Here is a 19562-nt window from a genome sequence, read left to right on the forward strand (position 1 = left end):
ATCACTACAGAGTCCAGGAACATGAAAAGGATAATAAGGGAATATTATGAATAACTCTATGCCCATAAATTCAATAACTTATATAAAAAGAACCAATTCCTTAAAAGATACAATCTGCCAACTCACAAAGAAACAGAATAGGCTTATATCTATTTAAAAAGTTGAGGGGCACCTGGGTGGCTCAGTCGGTTGAGCACCGACTTTGGCTCAGGTCACGATCTCGTGGTCCGTGAGTTCGAGCCCCGCATCGGGCCCCTGTGCTGACAGCTCAGAGCCCGGAGCCTGTTTCAGATTCTGTGTTTCCCTCTCTCTGACCCTCCCCCATTCATGCTCTGTCTCTCTCTGTCTCAAAAATAAATGTTAAAAAAAATTTTTTTTTAATTGAATCAATAATTAATAACCTTCCAAGACAAAAAACATTTAAGGAAGAAAGTATACCAATACTACAATCTCTTCCAGAAGACAGAATTTGAGGGAATACTTCTTAACTCATTCTAGGAGGCCAGCATTACCCTAATACCAAACTCAGACCAAGACATTACAAGAAAACTACAGACCAGTATGTCTTCATGAACACAGATGCACAAATCCTCAACATATTAGCAAATCAGAGGATCAAGAGGTACAAAATTTCAGTTACTAAATAAGTCACAGGTAAACTATACGATAGGGAATATAGTCAATAATATTGTAATAAAAAGAATTAGCAAACCAAATCCAATAATGTATAAAAACAATTATACACCATGACAAGTGAGATTTATCCCAACTATGCAAGGCTGGTTCAATGTCTGAAAACTGATTAATATAATCCATCACATCAACAGACTGGGGCGGGGGGGGGGGGAAGCATATGACAAAGTCCAACACCCATTCATGATAAAACCTCTCAGCAAACTAGGAATAGAGGGGAATTTACTCAACTCAATAAAAAGCATCTGCAAAAAACCTACAGCTAACATCATACTTAATGGTGAAAAACCAGAAGCTTCCCCATTAAGATCAGGAAAAAGGCAAGCATGTCCCCTCTGATCACTCCTTTTCAACATCATACTGGAAGTCCCAGCTAATGCAGTAAGAGAAGAAATGAAATAAAAAGCATATATTTTGGGAAGGAGGTTACATGATTGTCTACATAGAAAATTCCAAAGAGTCAACAACAACAATAAAACCTCCTGGAACAAATAAGCAATAGTAGCAAGGCTTCAGGATACAAGGTTAATATACCAAAGTCAACCACTTCCCTAGATACCAGCAATGAACACATGGAATTTGAAATTAAAAACAATACCATATACATTAGCACAAAAAATATTTAGGTATAATTTAACAAAATATGTAGAAGTTATATAAAAGGAAAACTAGGGGCGCCTGGGTGGCGCAGTCGGTTAAGCGTCCGACTTCAGCCAGGTCACGATCTCACGGTCCGTGAGTTCGAGCCCCGCGTCAGGCTCTGGGCTGATGGCTCGGAGCCTGGAGCCTGTTTCTGATTCTGTGTCTCCCTCTCTCTCTGCCCCTCCCCCGTTCATGCTCTGTCTCTCTCTGTCTCAAAAAAAAATTAAAAAAAAAAAATTAAAAAAAAAAATAAAAGGAAAACTATAAAACATGTTACACAAATCAAAAAAGAACTAATTAAATGGAGAGGTATCCCATGCTCATTGATTCAATATTGTCAAGATATCAGTTTTTCCCTAATTGATCTATTCAAGGCAATCCAATTCAAAATCCCATCAAGTTATTTTGTGGATATCAACAGATTCTAAAGTTTGTATGGAGAGATAAAAGACACAGAATAGCTAACACAATATTGAAAGAGGACTGACACTATCTGACTTCAAGACTTACTGTAAAGCTACAGTAATCAGGACAGTGTGACACCCGCAAAAGAACAAAAAGATCAATAAAACCGAGGAGACCCCCATAAATACACGCAATCAACCTTTAACAAAGGAGCAAAGGCAATACAATGTGAGCAAAGTTAGTCTCAATAAATGGTACTGGAGGGCACCTGGATGGCTCAGTCAGTTGAGCGTCCGACTTCAGCTCAGGTCATGATCTCACAGTTTGTGAGTTCGGGTCCCACATCGGGCTCTGTGCTGACAGCTCAGAGCCTAGAGCCTGCTTCAGATTCTGTATGTCCGTCTCTCTCTTCCCCTCCCCCACACGCGCTCTGTCTCTCTCTGCCTCTCAAAAATAAAGAAAACTAACTAACTAAATAAATAAATGGTACTGGAACATCCACATGGAAAAAAAAAATCTAAACACAGACTTTCCACCCTTCACAAAAACTAACTGAAAATGGAGTATAGATCTAACTGTAAAGTGCAAAACTATAAAACTCCGGGAAGATACCATAGGAGAAAATCTAGATGACCTTGGATGTGGCAATGACTTCTTAGATACAACACTAAGGGCATAATCCATGACAGAAAGAGTTGATAAGCTGAACTTACTGAATTTTTTAACTATTGTTCTGTGAAATACACTGCCAATAGAATGAGAAGACAAGCCACAGACTAGGAGAAAATATTTGCAAAACATCTGTCTGATAAAGGACTGTTATCTAAAGTACACAAAGAACCATTAAAAATCAACAATAAAAAAGGGGCGCCTGGGTGGCTCAGTCGGTTAAGCGTCCGACTTCAGCTCAGGTCACGATCTCACGGTCTGTGAGTTCGAGCCCCGCATCGGGCACTGGGCTGATGGCTCAGAGCCTGGAGCCTGCTTCTGATTCTGTGTCTCCCTCTCTCTCTGCCCCTCCCCCATTCATGCTCTGTCTCTCTCTGTCTCAAAAATAAAAATAAACGTTAAAAAAAAAAATTAAAAATCAACAATAAAAAAAAAGAAAATCCATTTAAAAAAAGGCAAAAGACCTTAACAGACATCATGAAAGGATATGTTGTTGATGGGGAAAAAGATGCTCTATGTCAAATGTCACTGGAGAACTGCAAATTAAAACGAGTGAAATACTACTCTATAGCTATTAGAGTAGCCAAAATACAAACCACTGACAACACCAAATGCTGACAAGAACGCAGAGTAATAGGAACTCATTCATTGCTGGTGACAATGCAAAATGATACAGCCACTCTGGAAAACAGTTTGGCAGTTTTTTACAAAACTGAATACACTCTTTACCATCCAATTCAGCAATTGCACTCCTTAGTCTCTATCCAAAGGAGTTTAAAACTTGTATCCCCACAAAAACATGCACACGAATGTTTGTAGCACACTTACTCCTAACTATAAAACTTAGAAGCAACTAAGAGGTCTTTCAGTGGGCAAACTGTGGTACATCTAGACAATGGATTATTCAGCACTAAAAATAAATGAGCTATCATGCCATGAAAAGACATGAAGGAACCTTAAATGCATAATAGTTCTAAGTGAAAGATGTCAATCTGGAAAAGCTCCATACTGTATGTTTCCAATTACACGACATTCTGAAAAAGGCAAAACTACGGAGATGATAAAAAGATCAGTGGTTTCTGGGGGTTAGAAGGGAGGAAGGGATGAGAAGAAAGAACACCAAGGATTTTCAGGGCTGTGAAACTACTCTGTGACCTTACAGAGGTGGATACATGTCATTATACATCTGTCAAAACCCAGAAAAGTTAATCCTAATATAAATGATAGATTTCAGGTGATAATGATGCATGGATGTAGGTCCATCAGCTGTAACAAACACACTGCCCCAGTGGAGACGTTGGTAGTCGTGGAGGCTGTGCACGTGTAAGGGCCAGGGAATGCATGGGACATCTCCGTACTTTCCTCTCCATTTTTCTATAAACCTAAAACTGCTCTAAAAATAAAGTCTCTGTTTTTCAGTTAAAAAAAAAAACGGGGGGGGGGGGGGGAGGGAATGAATGACACAACCAAAACTCAGGAGAGGGTGACAGAAGGTGATGGGTTGCAGATGTAAACAAAGGGCTTCTAGGAATCTGGTTAGTTCTTAAGCCGAGGGACAGATCCCCAAATGAATCAGTGATGACTTTTCAGAGTCCCTGGATTTACCTCCCCTGGTGCTGACCATCGAGATAACAGCTTTTCCTTGTTTAAACCCCATTTTGAGTTGTGCTTTCTGTTATTCCCAGTTAGAATCACCCAAACTGGTACTGTCTTAATTTGGATGCAGTACAACTGGGATCTGATTTAGCATGTCAACATTTAATCCTATTCTGTTTGTCTAAGCAGATCATTAAAACTTTACATTAGTTACCCTCCAACTATAAAAAAAGATATGTTTGAGGGAAATAAAGAAACTGTAATTAAAACAACTCAGTATTTTTCCAACCCTAAAACTTATCTCCCTTGAAAACATTCTTATTAAGCCCGTGTGATACCAAGGACAATCAAGACTCTTTAAAAAATCTATAAATCACCAAAGAGATAAGGCATCAGGTTTGTACTCTTGCCCTCCGTGGGGAGCGGCTTAATCTGGCTGGAAGATCACACATTTCCCATTGGAGCTACAGGCTAGAGGTCAGACCACAGGGCTGAATTCAACTACCACAGGAGTTCTTAAAAGGAGAGCAAACAAGGAAATGAGATTTTGTTCAGAAAGGGGCATGGTCTCTGCTGTTTTGACCAGAGAACTAAAGAACAATGGTTTCTCCACAGACAAGTCCTATACTAGAAATTGTGCCCTGCTTAGGAAATCACTTCCATTCCACCTACTTGCATAGACAAAAAAAGGGGTGGGGCAATAGAGGGACATACATGGGCACACACCATTCATTCTACCTACCAGACACTATGAGCTAAGCCCTTCACCTGCATGGCTCTATTTAATCCTCAAAACAACCCTGCAGGGGCACCTGGGTGACTCAGTCAGTTAAGCGTCTGATTCTTGACTTCGGATCAGGTCATGATCTCTCTTGTGAGATTGAGACCCACATCAGGCTCTGCACTGACAGTGTGGAGCCTGCTTGGGATTCTTTGTTTCCTCTCACTCTGCCCCTCCCCTACTCATGCAAGTACTCTCTCGCTCTCTCTCTCTCTCTCTCAAAAATAAATCAACGTAAGGGGAAGAAAAACCTGCAAAAGCAAGTCTGCTCATCTCCTAAGATGAAGCTATGGAGAAGTTTAGTAAGCTGCCAAAGGCTGCCCACTAGTGGTTCGTGGAGCTGAGATTCACACCCATGTCTGTCTGATTCTAAAGCTCGTATTCGTTTCTTTATTATCATACACAAGAACCACAAAGAATACCACAGGACAACTCAGTCTTGGAGCATTCCCTCTTTGCAGGGACTCAAAGGCTGCCCCTGCACCCCCTGCATCTCTTACGCGCTGTTAAGTCCAGTGCTGGCCACACCATGAAGATGCAGACCCAGCCAAGCTTAGCAGGATTCCATGATGAAAAGGGATCCCTACCATCCTCGGCTCCCAGACCAAAAAGCCTGGCCCTCACATCCACCAGCCACTTCACACATGCATCGTCTTGGCCACAAGAGGAACAAGGTTGAAAAACCAAAAAAAAAAAAAAAAAAAAAAAAAAAGAGTGTTTGCTCAAGGCAACTACACCCCGTCTGCCCCCGGTCCAGCTTCACTCTGAAGCTGACTCTTGATGCTCGTTCTCCCGACAGTCATTTCCACAATTACCTAAGGTCCAACAAGAGACAGCCCTCAGGAGAGGGGCGCTGCTGTAGATGGCGTGCATGTACATGAGGTGAACCATCAGCTCTGCCAGCCACCAATAGCAGAGGAGGCGACCCAGCCCCAGGGCAAAGGCCGAAAGGCTGGACTTCAGCGAGCAGTACTCTTGCTGCTGCATCTAAAGTAAAAACAAAAGAAGTCATTAGATTGCGCCTGGATTGTTTGCATCTTTCAAATAGTCCCCTAGACAATGTTTCTAGCATACTTCTCACAAATGTTATTCATATATCTACTAAAAGAGGATTGGTTTAGTTATTCATTGTTCTTAGGTGAAAAAGTCATGCCCAAGACCGAAAACTGTCCCAGAGTAAGAACAGGGTGGGGCCAACAAGCTAGCCAAGAACCAAGATGGGCTCTGCATCCCTCCATCCCTGGCAACAGCCCTGCAAAAAGCCAGGGTGGAGGGCAAGATCTGATATAGTCTCTCTTCCTCAGGACTCTGGAGTCTCTTTGGGCCCAGGTGTCACCGGCCTGTCTTCATCCATCACCCACCCACATGTAAGGCTGGTAAAAGTAAGGCCAAGTCAGGAAGGGGCACAGGACTGGTAAGAGAAAGGGAGAATGAGACACAGAACCTGGCAACAAGGAGAAAATGAGATGTGGGTGTGTCGTCTTACCTGAAGTTGTTTTTGAAACAGGCAGAATAAACGCAAACAGGGACACTACATGGGACAAATCTCTGGCTCGGCAGGCAGTGCAGTGTAACACTTAAGAACGTGGACTTTACAGTCAGAACTGGGACCCAATTCTAGCCCAAACCACACGGCTGTGTGATCCTGAGCAGGTTACTTAATCTCCCTGAGGCTTGTTTCCCTCATATATAAAGTGAAAAAAAAAATTGTCATGACTAAATATGGTAACACAGAAGAGGTACTGAGTATAACACCTGGCATATAAAAAGCACTGGATAATTGGTAGTATCTGATAAGTGATGTGCCTCCTACTGCCTTTCTTCACATTCTTCCCTCATGGCGTCCCAGACTACTGGCTACAGGGCAGAATTAGGACACAGTTCAGAGCCAAACACCAAAGGTAAGAGAAAGAAGTTCTTATTGTTCAGAGTCACCGACAAACTACTGAGCTCACTCAGTATGTGTGGACATATTGAGTCAAAGTAGCCAGGCTCTGGGTCTTGCTTGCCCCATTGCCTGCTGCTTAGGGATGCCCAATAGTTTAAAATACATAACAGATGCTGAAAGGCAGAAGCATCTTGTAAAATTTGCGTGAAGTCCATCAATTTCAGACTTACACCACTAGACAAACGTACAAAAACAAGAGAGAGCAGGTCAATTTCTGGATCTTGCTCTGCCAAGATTTTATTAGACTGAAGCCTGCTATGTAATACAGAGGTGAATTTAATGCATAAATGATGAAGTAGAATCTGCAAACATTCGCTGGCAGAAGAAATGGGCTTGATTTAGCTTTTGACAGTTTGGGCTCAAGACACCACACAAACAGGTAAGGCCCATTCCTAGGGCCTCTTTGGCTTCCAGGCTCCTTGAACATCAAAGGCACAAGGAGTCCCGCTACAGTCAGGAGGAGTGAGAGGCAGTGCCCTCAGAGAGGAGGGGGAACCTGCACACCAGGGCGGGTATTTTTATTCCACTTTGACAATGCATTCTACCACTTCCGCAAACTGTCCTCCCACAGCAAGAAGCCAGCTGAAGACATTCTGGCTGGCTCAGGGGCATTACAATAACCTGCACGAATGGCGTGCTCCCTTACACCATCTGCTTGGGTAGCTGCACCAAGGAAAGCTCACTGGTTTAATATTTTCCAGGTAAATTGATCAAACCAACAGGAATTTCCTTTTTCCATTACCTGTCCACAGATGACCTTAGAAAGGTATTTTGCCGAGCCATTCCAACCTCCCTTGTTAGAACCAACAGTAACTGCTGGGAGGGATCTACCAGGTCACCTGGGAAGAGTTTTCCAGGAAGGAACACTGGGCATATGAGGGCTTTGCAGACCCATACAGATCACAGCCGAATGCAACCACAGCTGAACTATGTGACCCAATGCACATCCCCTACCAGGCATAAACTGAGCGTGGTTTTCATTTGAATGCATACCATAAGTATGCATGCTCTCCAAGACTGTATAAAGTCTACCGCAATGGATCTGTAGGCCAATGGATGGATAAAACTCCAATGCAGAAACGCCTACCTGCCCAATCATTCATGTCTACATTATTGAATTGAGAAGAAAAGGAAAGAACTCAAATGTCCAAGAGTAGGAGGTTGGTAAAATGCATGAGTGTACCTCAATATATTATGTAGCCGTTAAACTATTTTTTTCAATGTGTATAAATAATGAAAGACTGGAAAGATACATACCAAAATGGCGACAGTGACTGTACTCTTTTTGGTAGGATTTTTGGGTTGCTTTTAACAATTGGTTATTTTTATTATCGAGGGGAAAAGTAATGGAACTTCACGATATTGTGAAGACTTTGGTCCTCTCTGCTTATGACCAAAGTAGAGGCAAGGTCCTCTACTTCTTCACCTTTCTAAAAACCATCTAGCTTCAGGATCTCCCCTGGGCAGCCCCAAATCCTCTATGGGTAAGTATTCTCTCTCTCTCTCTCTCTCTCCTACACTAGACCCATGTTTATTTCTCAACTTCCCACCTTGCTTGTTGCTCAGTACCTATGTACTGAGTTCCTCTTTGTTCATTCTTTTCCAGCTCTCTAAAGCAAATTCATTTTGATCTAATTACCATCAGCAATTGAGGAAACAATTATGAACATAGTGTCCATTGGTCTGTGGAGGCTGGAAGAAGAGTTCAACCCAAGGCAATCAGCAGAGCTAAGACAGGAAGAGGCACCTACACCATTCCAGAGCACAGGTGGGCCTTTCTTGGTGCCACACTCTTGGAGGGAAGCAAGTCCCCGGCTGAATGTGATAATGGCCTCAAAAGCATTGTTGACAGAACACAATCTTCAAACAACCAAATGTCCCCAGATTCTAAAAAAGCAGTTCTCTGCACGTGGCCTGTAGGCCCCTAAGCGCAAGCCTAACCTAGCACAGGTCCCCTGAAGACCAGCCCCGCACCTGAGGTCTCAGAGCATCACTAGGGGTGCAGCCCCATCACACAGAGCCAGGCAGTCAGGAAAACATGTCTACCTAATCACCTCTTAGCTCCAGGCAATCACCGTTCAAGGTCAGTTCAGAGGACTGCCTTCGCTTCCCCAAACAATGTGCAGTCTAAAATGACACAAATATCTATAATTAAGGAGAAACATGAGGTACATTTTGTGGCTGATTGGCTTCCCAATAATGGCTTACCTATTCTCCTCAGGGCAAAACTTCTCTACCCGGTTTAATAAGGTATAATTACGTGTCACCACTGGACCAGAAGGGCTGGACTCTTCTCCGCAATGCCCCCTTTTTGATGCCAGATGCCTCCTCATTCCGAGTAACAGAAATGTCAATTCCTTAATCGTACAAGTGAATACAGGAGAAGGAAAACAATCCAGTTTCCTTCTATTCGCTTGTACTTAAGAAAAGTTATTCATCTTTCTTTAGAGTCATATGATTGCAGTCCATTTGTAACTTCAATCTAGTTGACTCCCTTTTAAAAAAATTCAGCATTTGTCCCTTGCCGATCCAGCAGGAATAAAAGACATGCCATACACAGCTCCCCTAATGAGCAGGGCTGCTCTCTTGCCTGTGTGCGAGCATTTCATTTCAGAGATCTCAAACCTCGGGGGGTGCCAACCGTAAGACCATTGGAAACCACTATCAATGGGAATTTTTAGTTAAGACTCCACTAAAAAATACACATTAACTCATCTGCCAAATGCATTTTAAAACATGTTATATTTTAAAACCTCATTTCATGCAAATTGCATAAAAAGGAATATTGAAGCCTTTCAAAGATAGTCTGATGATTAAAGATGACAGTTCTCAAAGATGAAAGGTTCTCTTCCTTCACACACTAATAATACATATGTTTAAGAGCACCAAACAAAAGCCTTCCCTGGAGCCAATGTTCGACTGTGCCAAATCTGCTCCAACCTCTACCCTGGGGTCAAGGGCACTGTAGCCAGGTGTCTTATTCCTTTGTAATGGAGGAGCATCTCTCTAGTCCATGGTCACAGACTGCACCCGTACTCCCAACAAAGCATTCTGTCATCAGCCCTGCCCTGCCCCTCCCCAGGCATCCAGATCAGGCCAGGGGTTTTCAGGGGTCTCTGTCACAACAGATGTACCTACAGCTGGTGCAGCTGCCACAGGACGAGGACCACCAGACCCAGATGTCCACCGGGCCACACTGCATCCTCTAACTCCTGTGGGACTGGCTGCCCAGCTGGCAGCAAGGCTCACGTCTGTACTCCTTCCACCCCAATCTGCATTCTCTTAGCCTCTCTTTGTTTCCGTGTTACCATCTATAAAGTAGTGGTAACGACAGTATCTCTCTCCGCCTGTGGCCTTGGTGATGAAGAAGCTGGCACATGCCAGGCCTGGCTGAGAGCAAGTGCTCAGTGTGTGTTATAACAGGTGGCCTCTAGAGCCAGAGCCCGCCCCAAACCCCGAGCAGCATGTCTGTGACATTGCCCACCTGCCCAGCTCTCACAGGCCCCAGCCACTCAAGGGCTGGGCCCACCCCGGTACATGCGGCAACCGCCTACATCCTCTCTCCCGAAGAGACAGAGTCAATACGACTGGCCTCTTCTAAGGCCAAGAATGGCCACTGCCCAGAATCCCCCACTGCTGTGCCCACCTACGTGACAGGTCACCCAGAGTCTTGGTTCTGGCCTGAACTGTATTAGTTCACAACCTTGGGAGCTTCCTGGGGTAGAATCTAAAACTGGCCCCTACACACAGAGGGCATGGAGAGACAGAAGAAAGAGGCAGGCCACTCCAGATTGGTAGGTGGCCAGTGTAATAAGCAGAGGAACTTCTATACAAGGCTGGGCTGGGGTGGCTGCAAGAACTCCACACCTGCCTACCAAATCTTAAAAGTTTATACAGAGGCCTTAACTAGGTTCAGTCACATATTCAGTCCAGAGGGTCTCGATGACACCCTATTCTCAAGTCTATGTCCCAGAAACAGCTCCTAGTGGGGAATGGTAGGCCAATTGTACATTCTAAGGACAGGGGAAGGGGTGAAGAGCTCTGACTGCCTAGGTTCAGCTTGCGGGTCAACCAGCAATCACATCCTCTCCAAGACCTCCTCCAACAACCTACCCCAGAATTGTCACACACTTTTGGCTAATGACAACAATAACAGTAATCATTAATACTTCATAGTGTTTACACATTAAGCCATGTTACCTATACAAAATCATGTGATCCTGAGAACAATCCTACAAGGGAGATACTATTATTCTTCCTATTTCACTGATAAGGAAACTGAGTCACAAACAAGGTAAGCAATTCACCAAATGCTCTCTAGCCAAAGAGAAGCAGGAATTCAAACCCTGTAACAGTAGGGTTGGGCTCCAGGGTCTTTGCTCTTAACCACCATGCTCCCCTGGAGGCAGGGGGAGCACAGCCCTCAGCAAGGAAAAGCCCCCTGGCCCTACCACACTCAGACTCACTGTCCTGCCCCACACCAGCTCCCCCACTGCACAATTCCACCTGCTCAGGGAAAGATGTGGGGACCCCAGGCTCCAAGCTAAGTGAATAAACAAGCCTTGTGTGAAAGTGCCTCTGCTTGTTAACCTGCCCCCAGCCACAGAAGAAAAATAAACAGGGCATATGTTCCTGAAACTGCAAATGCCATCTGAGAGGGCCTTCAAGTCAAGGCCCTGCAACCTCTTAACAGGCAGATTTTTATCTGCTCACGATCAGTGTGCAAATTTCACATGCCTTACCTCACAGAGGACGCCTCTTCTATGCTTCCCTCATCTTGTGTATGCAATTTACACACAAACTGGGTGAAAGATACATTCTCCCCAGGGTGTGCCTAATACTGTCATTTTACCAACCAGAGTTTGCCCTTCCAGTCGGTTTCCACAATGGGGCTCCGCTGCCCCCTGGTGGCACAGCCTCATTCTCTAGCTCTCACTGACCTGACCACCTAAGAACCATGACTGTCAGTCAGTATTATCATTTTAGGTGACATTTATTCATTCACTCACACAAACGTTGCTTACAAGGTCTTCCAGTTGGCTTTCCTCCTCCCACTCTTGGGAGTGCAGCCCCTTCCTTCTTGGCTCCCCTGAAAGAACTCTTTCACTACTAGCTTTAGCTTCCTGGTTAACTGCTCCCCTTTGAGACACATTTCTCTCAGAGAAGGTAAGTGCCCCATAAGACCTTCTGTAACTGCAGAAACCTCTCGGCTGCTTTTACTTGTCCTGCAGCTTACTAAACATTTTGCCATTTCTACACCAACTTTCCTATGCATCTTCCCAGATCGTACAGAAATGTTTCAATTTGCCTTCTGAGTTTCCTGGTTTTAGCAAGTGCTACCATCTTGAAAGGAATGAAAAAAGAGGGGTAAGACAGAGATGCAACCAGAGTCCCTACAGGACGAAACCTGGAGGGCCTGAACCCATACTGCACTTGGTCACCCCCACCCTCTGGCCCCCAACTCTACTGAGGAACTTAGGACAGTTCAACCCCTCAACCACCAGCAGGCATCAGAATCACCTGAAGGCCCATTAAATCCCATTGCTGGGCCCCACCCCCAGAATGTCTGAATCAGATCTGAGGCGGGGCCCAAGAATCCGCATTTCTAACAAGTTCCCAGGTGTTCCTCCTGCTGCTAATCCAAAGACCACACTTTGGGAACCACGGAGCTAGAAGATCAGCTGCCATCACTAACCACCTATCTTTCACACAATCATTTTAAACATAATTTCCAAACACAATCTTCAAATACTTCATGACAGAAGAATGATCCTATGTAACCCAAACTGAGGTATGAGAAACCGTATGCCAAACATGTATCTGCCTGGAATATCCATTTCACTTGAAGACTTATGGAGAAAAAAAAGTTAAATAATTTAACTGGCAATTTTAAAACTGTACATTATTGTTATAATGCAGAAGTACACATTTGAGTACAAGAATAACTTCGGGGGATTTTTTAAGACAGAATACAAGATTTTTAAGAACCCTGCTATTTTTCCAGGGCGCATCGGACATGCTCGCCTTTGGAAATATGCAACACTGCTGCTGGCCCTGCACTTTGAGCCCATTTCCAGGCATGTGTATGTGTACATGTGTGTGTGTGCATGTGCTATGTTTTATGTGTACATGAGTTGTACTGTGTGTGCATGTACATGTGGACATACGTATTAATATTCTCACCTCCATCAAGACTGTTTTGGTGACAGGAGGTAGGAATGTCCCTTGAGAAACACAGGCTTTAGGTATTATCAATTACTAAACTTTTATTAACTTCATGAACATGTTCCATGAGGCTAGCTATAGAAGGAGAACAAAATTTCTAAGTAGGAGGGAAAGTGAGGTGGGAATGACATAGGTAGCTTGATGGGAGCTTCAGATAAAGCTGAAGGGAAGCTGGGTCCTGGACAAAAACAGGCACTTGGACCCAAAACACACTGTTACCTTGAAACTCTCTTTACCTGCACTCTGTTGGCTCATCTAGGTCCCCCTGAACAATTCCCAGGCGATGGCAATTACTCCATAAGCAGTTTGTGACAATAAAGGAGAACGTGATATTTTCCAACCAACAGCATAGATAGTATCTCTTTCTACTTTTCCAAGTACCACCACCAGAATCCACTTTTGTCTTTCCCTGGGACTTTCTGGCAGTGGATACCCACCCCTAAGTTCCTTTCTGTGCCCAGTTACTAATCCTGGTTGCCAGCACCCACTGAAGAGTCAGGGTGGGGGGTTCCTAGAGCCAACATGCCCCAGAGACAGGCTGATCTGTATTTCAAATACTTATTTCTCCTAAGTATTTCATTTGTTACCTAAGAAGTCACAACAGAAACGTGTCTTAAATTTGTGGGCACCCCAGAATGAAAAGCCTCAGGAGTCTCATGGATGGCCATGGCCAACAAGGACAGAGTACCAATCCAGTCCCCCCACGGGCTCTACCTGGGTGATGAACTCTGGGAAGCTGAGGATGGGCCCGTTGTGGAAGACGGGGTAATAGAAGACGTAGGCCACCAGCCAGGGAAAGGAGTAGAAGCTGTTCTCAGTCTCCTGCCAGCAGAACTCGAGGCTGAAGCTGGTGTAGTACAGGCAACGCACGGTCAGCGTGAACTGCAGCAAGTAGTACTCGTTCTCCGTCTGGTACCACCCTCTCTGCAAAGTCACAAGAAGAGGACAACTCTGGAGTGTCAAGGAGGGATGCCATCCGGTCCCCTGGGAAGGAGACCGCTTCCACAGAGAGAGCAGCTGTACCATACAGGGGGTTTCTCCACCACTGGGCAGCAGGTAAATCTCAGTGGGAATGGAAACCAGGAGTTAATGAGCAGTGGGTGGAAGAGCGTCTCTAACACCGCTCATCTACTTAGCGTTAGGCCTCGTGTGCGGTGATGAGAGTTTGCCCAGATATGCATCAGATTCATCCAGTGGGGGACATGGAGATGAGCTACAGCCAGTGGATACTTGGACAGTTCTTCCAACAATACTGAAGGCAAAGAGAGGCTTATAAATGTCACGTGGGATTCCTGTCTTCAACATATTTTTCCTTTTGCTCTTCTGTTAATTTGGCTCCACATGTAGTTGAGAACTATTTGCCAAATAAGCTTTAGAAACACAGTCAAGAAAAATAGTCCTTGCCCTCGAGGTGTCTAAATTCCCACACAGCAGATAGGCATGTAAGTATATAATTACAATGCAGCACGAGAGAAGACATAACAAGCATGTACTAAAAGATGTATGAAATAAAAGACAAGAAGCAAATGCAGTAGAATCTTAACAGTACTAGGTGGAGTAAAATTTGGATCATTTTATAATCTTTATGTTTTTATATTTGCCATTATATATATTGCCTTTTTTTTTTTTTTAAATTTTTGGGACAGAGAGAGACAGAGCATGAACAGGGGAGGGGCAGAGAGAGAGGGAGACACAGAATCGGAAACAGGCTCCAGGCTCTGAGCCATCAGCCCAGAGCCTGACGCGGGGCTCGAACTCACGGACCGTGAGATCGTGACCTGGCTGAAGTCGGACGCTTAACCGACCGCGCCACCCAGGCACCCCTATATTGCCTTTTTAATGAGAAGAACAAGTTATGGGAATACAGACAAGATATAACGGGGGACAAAGAAAGGAATAGTTAATGCGATCCATGAGAGGACTTTTACAACTTTACACAGAAAAACTAACCAGTGAAGAGTTTCTATTGCACGTCTGAGCCTTCAGCAGCCACTGAGAAAGACCAGAAGAACTGCAAGTGCAAAACCATGGAAACCCAGGGCTCCTGAGTGGCTCGGTGGGTTAAGCATCCGACTTTGGCTCAGGTCATGATCGGCTCAGGTTCATGGGTTTGAGCCCCGCCTCAGGCTCTGTGCTGACAGCTCAGAGCCTGGAGCCTGCTTCCGATTCTGTGTCTCCCTCTCTCTCTGCCCCTCCCCTGCTCGTTCTCTGTCTGTGTCTCTCTCTCAAAAATAAACATTAAAAAAAAATTGTTTTTAATAAAAAAGCATGGAAACCCAAAGCAAGTAGCTTCTGCTCATTTCTTTCCCTTGGGCAGTATTTTTCAAACCTCTAGTCTGCATAATAAATGGAACGTTTAGTCACTACCAACATCCATAACTGATGCTAACTATTGCCACACAAATGATAATTATGATTGGAGTCTGTTTTGTACATTTGCCAGGTCCCCAAAAAGTTAGGTGTGAATTATTTTTATTGCAGATCTATTTTTAAACCCATGTACTTAAATGATCACCTAGTTAATCATTGTGGGAAGTCTCTTTTGTTAAGATGGAGACACTACCCTACTTCCTCTCACAAGTCCAGATTTTGACATATGTGCTTAAAGTGTTCGCCCCAATCTGTTGGTGAGAAAAATTAAAATAGCGTAACAGGAAATGCCACTGAATTTTCAAAATGCTACAGTTTTTACAAAATCACTCAACATATATCATGTTATCAGAGGCTCAGAGAAACTCCACGTGGAAGATAGAGCACATACTACTTCCATTTTCAAAATGATGAAATTGAGACTCAGGTTAAATGACTGCCTCCAGTTTCAAGAGTAGGAAACACAGCTACTAGAAGAGACACGGAACCAAGTCATCCACTGGCTCATCTTTCCTGCAACTGTGCCGACCCACAGTGCATAAGTGCTATCACCTAAGCCAATGGATGAATGATCATGTGAACAAGAGTAAGGATGCCACGATACCACAAGACTTTCAGTGCCGCAATGACTAAAGAAAGAATATCAAAACTTCCCAAGGTTTTCTGTGCAAGGAAAATACCTTCCTTATCTGTTGCAGGGGCTATCATGGGTACTGCATGAGATGAGGCATGTGGAAGTTCCCCATAAATTGTAGAGCACTCTACAGATGATTTTTTTGTTAAATGCATAGAAGACTATTGCTTTCTTTTCCTGTTGTTCCTTACCCTCTGTTCCTATGACATCTGGCACCATCCATGCCTACCCACACTGGGAAAAGAGGTAGAAGGTCAGCCCTGGGCAACCTTAGAGGGCTAAGACAGGGTCAGACACAAAAGACAAGATTCCAGAAGGCAACACACCAGGATGCACATGCATCAACCCCATATGGTCACTAGGGGGACCCCGACCATGATTCTTCAATTGACTCTTGGCTGAAAACAAAGGCATCTACCCAATGGGAGCACTTCTAAAGGGGCCTTCTCCTTCTCAAGGGTAAAACAGAGACACTTACCTTAACTTCCTCCACATCTTGCAGCCTCAGTGTGGTGAGCAGGAAGAGAGAACAGAGCCATGACAGGAGCTGCGACTGGAACTGGGCCATGCAGAAGGAGATGAGGGTGTGGAGAAAAATTATGGCCGTGCCTTGGGCCCCCAGAACACACCAGGAGGCCCACATTCCGTAAGCCCCCAGGATCCAGGGTCTGTGCTGCAGACAGGGAGGGACACAGTGAGAGACACACAGAGGGAGAGGGCAGAGAGGAAAAGAGAAAAGAGTGAGTGAATGGGTATTGCTATTAAAGTTTCTACATAGATGCCTAATGCTTACTGATCCATTAACCAAACTATTCTCACTGCCCTGGGGATTTAGTGAAACCCAAACAGGTTTCAGAAGGACCTTCCACATTAGCCCTAGAGTGACGGCTGCCTACCCTAGAACTCCACCAGACACACCCAGAAGGAGCCACTTTCCTGCCTTCAGCCAAAGCCACCCAGACCACTGGATCCTACAAGAAGATATTGAGCCGACTTTTCAAAAGACACTATGGAAGCCAGAAGCCCGTTGGGAAAACCACCAACCCGAAACCCCGCGTACACCATCCTGCAAACATGAAGGTAAAAGAAAGTATTTGTACACATTTCTCAGGTGTTTCATTGAGACAGTTGAGCCAACCAAACCACAAACGGCTTTCTAAGGTCCAAACCAGATTTCTACATCGAAATATCTCAGTGTATTTTTACTAACGTATTGTTTACTGTTTACAGAAAAAGTATATCTTACCTGCTTTATACAATATTGAGGCCTTTGTATAGTCAATCTGATTAGCATGTTCATTCGCATTTTAGGAGAATCAGAATGTCGTTCTATCCAATTATAAAGTTTTATAATTACTGACAGTAAATAACTAAATGAATATGCCTTTGCTTTTATGACATATTCTTGGTCATATCTGGCTGATGAATCCTTACTTAAAACCACAATACTGTTTTAACATTGTTAGAGAGGCAACATATTATAGGGGTTTAATTACTCAAGCTTTGAAGTCCAACTGCCCAAATAAATCCTGGTATCCCCATTAACTACCTGTGTGACCCCAGGCAAGTGACTTCATCTCTCCATGCCTCAGTTTTTTCATATGTACCATTAGGATAAGGGCATGTACTTCATGAGGATTAACTTAATGCATGTAAAACGCTTTCCACAGTGTCTGCATACATAGTAAGAACATGACCAATACTAGTTGTCTAGTCCTAGAGGGGAATACAACGGGGTCTTTCTGGTGTACATTTAAAAATATGGTTTCCAGGAATACACCACATTGAAAAGTTGGGAATGCTTGAAATAGGTCTCCTTGTGAAAACAAGAAGAATTCTTTAAAACAAAGACGGATGTGGACCACAAACTGTAAATCTCATCCTTACATGCTAACTCTTCCAAAATATTGCCAAAGTACCATCCCTTCCCAAACCTATGCTCCAGCCCAAGAGAGAACATTTTGAATGAGCAACTAGGTCAGCCACTTTTAAGTTCCAAGAAAATCAGAGAAAACTGCAGTTCAGTTTTACTATTTTTCCATCCTACTGCCCACAGAAAACAGCTACATAAGTGCTTCAGATTTTCCCCCAAATACTCACCTTTGGGCAGAGTCCATTTATAAGAAACAAGGTCACCAAAGACCACTTTAGGAAGTAGTTTTAACAAATGAGAAAAAAAAAAAAAGGTTTTTCCAACATAATCCACAGCCTTTACTACCAGGAATCCTTTTCCACGCACACATGGCAACATACATACACACAGCTACACTTTTATTAAGCGTTATTTGATCCATTTGGAAGAAGCCTGTTCGTTTGGCTTTCATTTGGGAACTTAACCAAAGACTAAGGGGCTTCAATTTGGAAAGAGCTGAAGGAGATTCTCTGGTGAATTTAACTGTGCCCATCAAAGCTACCGTACAGGCCCACATGTTTGTCCCCAATTCTCATCCCCCACTGTCTTCCTCTTGCCATCTAGGACAGGCAGAGCACATTTAATACCATTCTAAGGAAGCACGTTGCCTTCATGTTCTCCACTAGCCCTCATATTATCTACTCATTCTCCCCAGTGGGTCGAGGCATCCATGGCAGACAGGTGATGTAAAGAAAAAGATAAAAATAATACCTACTTTTTTAAAACTTATATAAATTAGGGGGTGCCTGGGTGGGTCAGTAAGTTGGGCATCCAACTTTTTTTTTTAATTTTTTTTTAATGTTTATTCTTATTTTTGAGAAAGAGAGAGAGACAGACAGACAGACAGAGACAGAACACAATCAGGACAGGGGCAGAGAGAGAGGGAAATACAGAATCTGGGGCAGGCTCCAGGCTCTGAGCTGTCAGAACAGAGCCCGACACAGGGCTCAAACTCACACAGGGCTCAAAATCTCACATGTGAGATCATGACCTGGGCTGGTCGGACACTTAACCAACTGAGCCACCCAGGCACCCCAGTTAAGGATCCAACTCTTGATTTTGGCTCAGGTCATGATCCCAGGGTTGTGGCAGCTGGAGATGGGCTAGAAATGGAAGAGTGACCCTGCCCACCCATACAAGCTGCCTCTGGATGGCCTGAGGAAGGGGTCTTTTCCCAAGTGCTTCAAAGTCCATTTTCATATGCAAAGGCCTAGGGAGGCCTGTTTTTACCAATATCTACTCCAAAAGTGCTTCTGTATTTATCAAACTTTTGTCTACCTCTTTAGTGAAAATGCTTAAGTATCAGGTATTAAGCTTCTGACACCAAATATGCTAGGAACTACTTAACTTTTCAAAAATCAAAAATAAAATGGGTTATGTTTTATTCAAAAACAAGACTTCTCATTCCTCGCCAGAAGGACTTCAAGACTTTTTCCCCCCAAGCTTTCGGGGCAACCTGGGCAGATACACAGTTTTGATCACACACATAATCTATGTCAAGCTCAAGTTTTAAAAAATCCACCTAAGAGTCAACAAAATCCCAGTTTGTTTAAATTAAGTGATGATTATGACTGGAAATTATGGGCCACTTGAGAAGAAGGCACAAAGAATCATTTTGATCAAGTACACAAAACATGAGCTTAAGACTGGGCTGTAATGTTTCTAATTTAGAAATTTAAATTCTAAT

General features: G+C 43.8%; 1 protein-coding gene across 5 annotated transcripts in view; it reads right to left on the reverse strand.

The window, feature by feature from the left end:
* The window catches only part of HHAT (hedgehog acyltransferase), a 325652-nt gene that overhangs the window by 231743 nt on the left and 74347 nt on the right, over positions 1 to 19562 (reverse strand). For all 5 annotated transcript variants that reach the window (XM_078441116.2, XM_081791895.1, XM_078441115.2 and 2 more), the window contains 3 exons: positions 16442 to 16636; positions 13674 to 13883; positions 5602 to 5773 (listed from right to left, as the gene is read on the reverse strand). In XM_078441116.2, the coding sequence (XP_078297242.1) occupies positions 5602 to 5773; positions 13674 to 13883; positions 16442 to 16636 (577 nt within the window). The remainder of the gene's footprint in view (positions 1 to 5601; positions 5774 to 13673; positions 13884 to 16441; positions 16637 to 19562) is intronic.

Source organism: Panthera onca, chromosome F1 (assembly GCF_046562875.1).
Source record: "Panthera onca isolate mPanOnc1 chromosome F1, mPanOnc1 haplotype 2, whole genome shotgun sequence".
Taxonomy (NCBI): Eukaryota; Metazoa; Chordata; class Mammalia; order Carnivora; family Felidae; genus Panthera; species Panthera onca.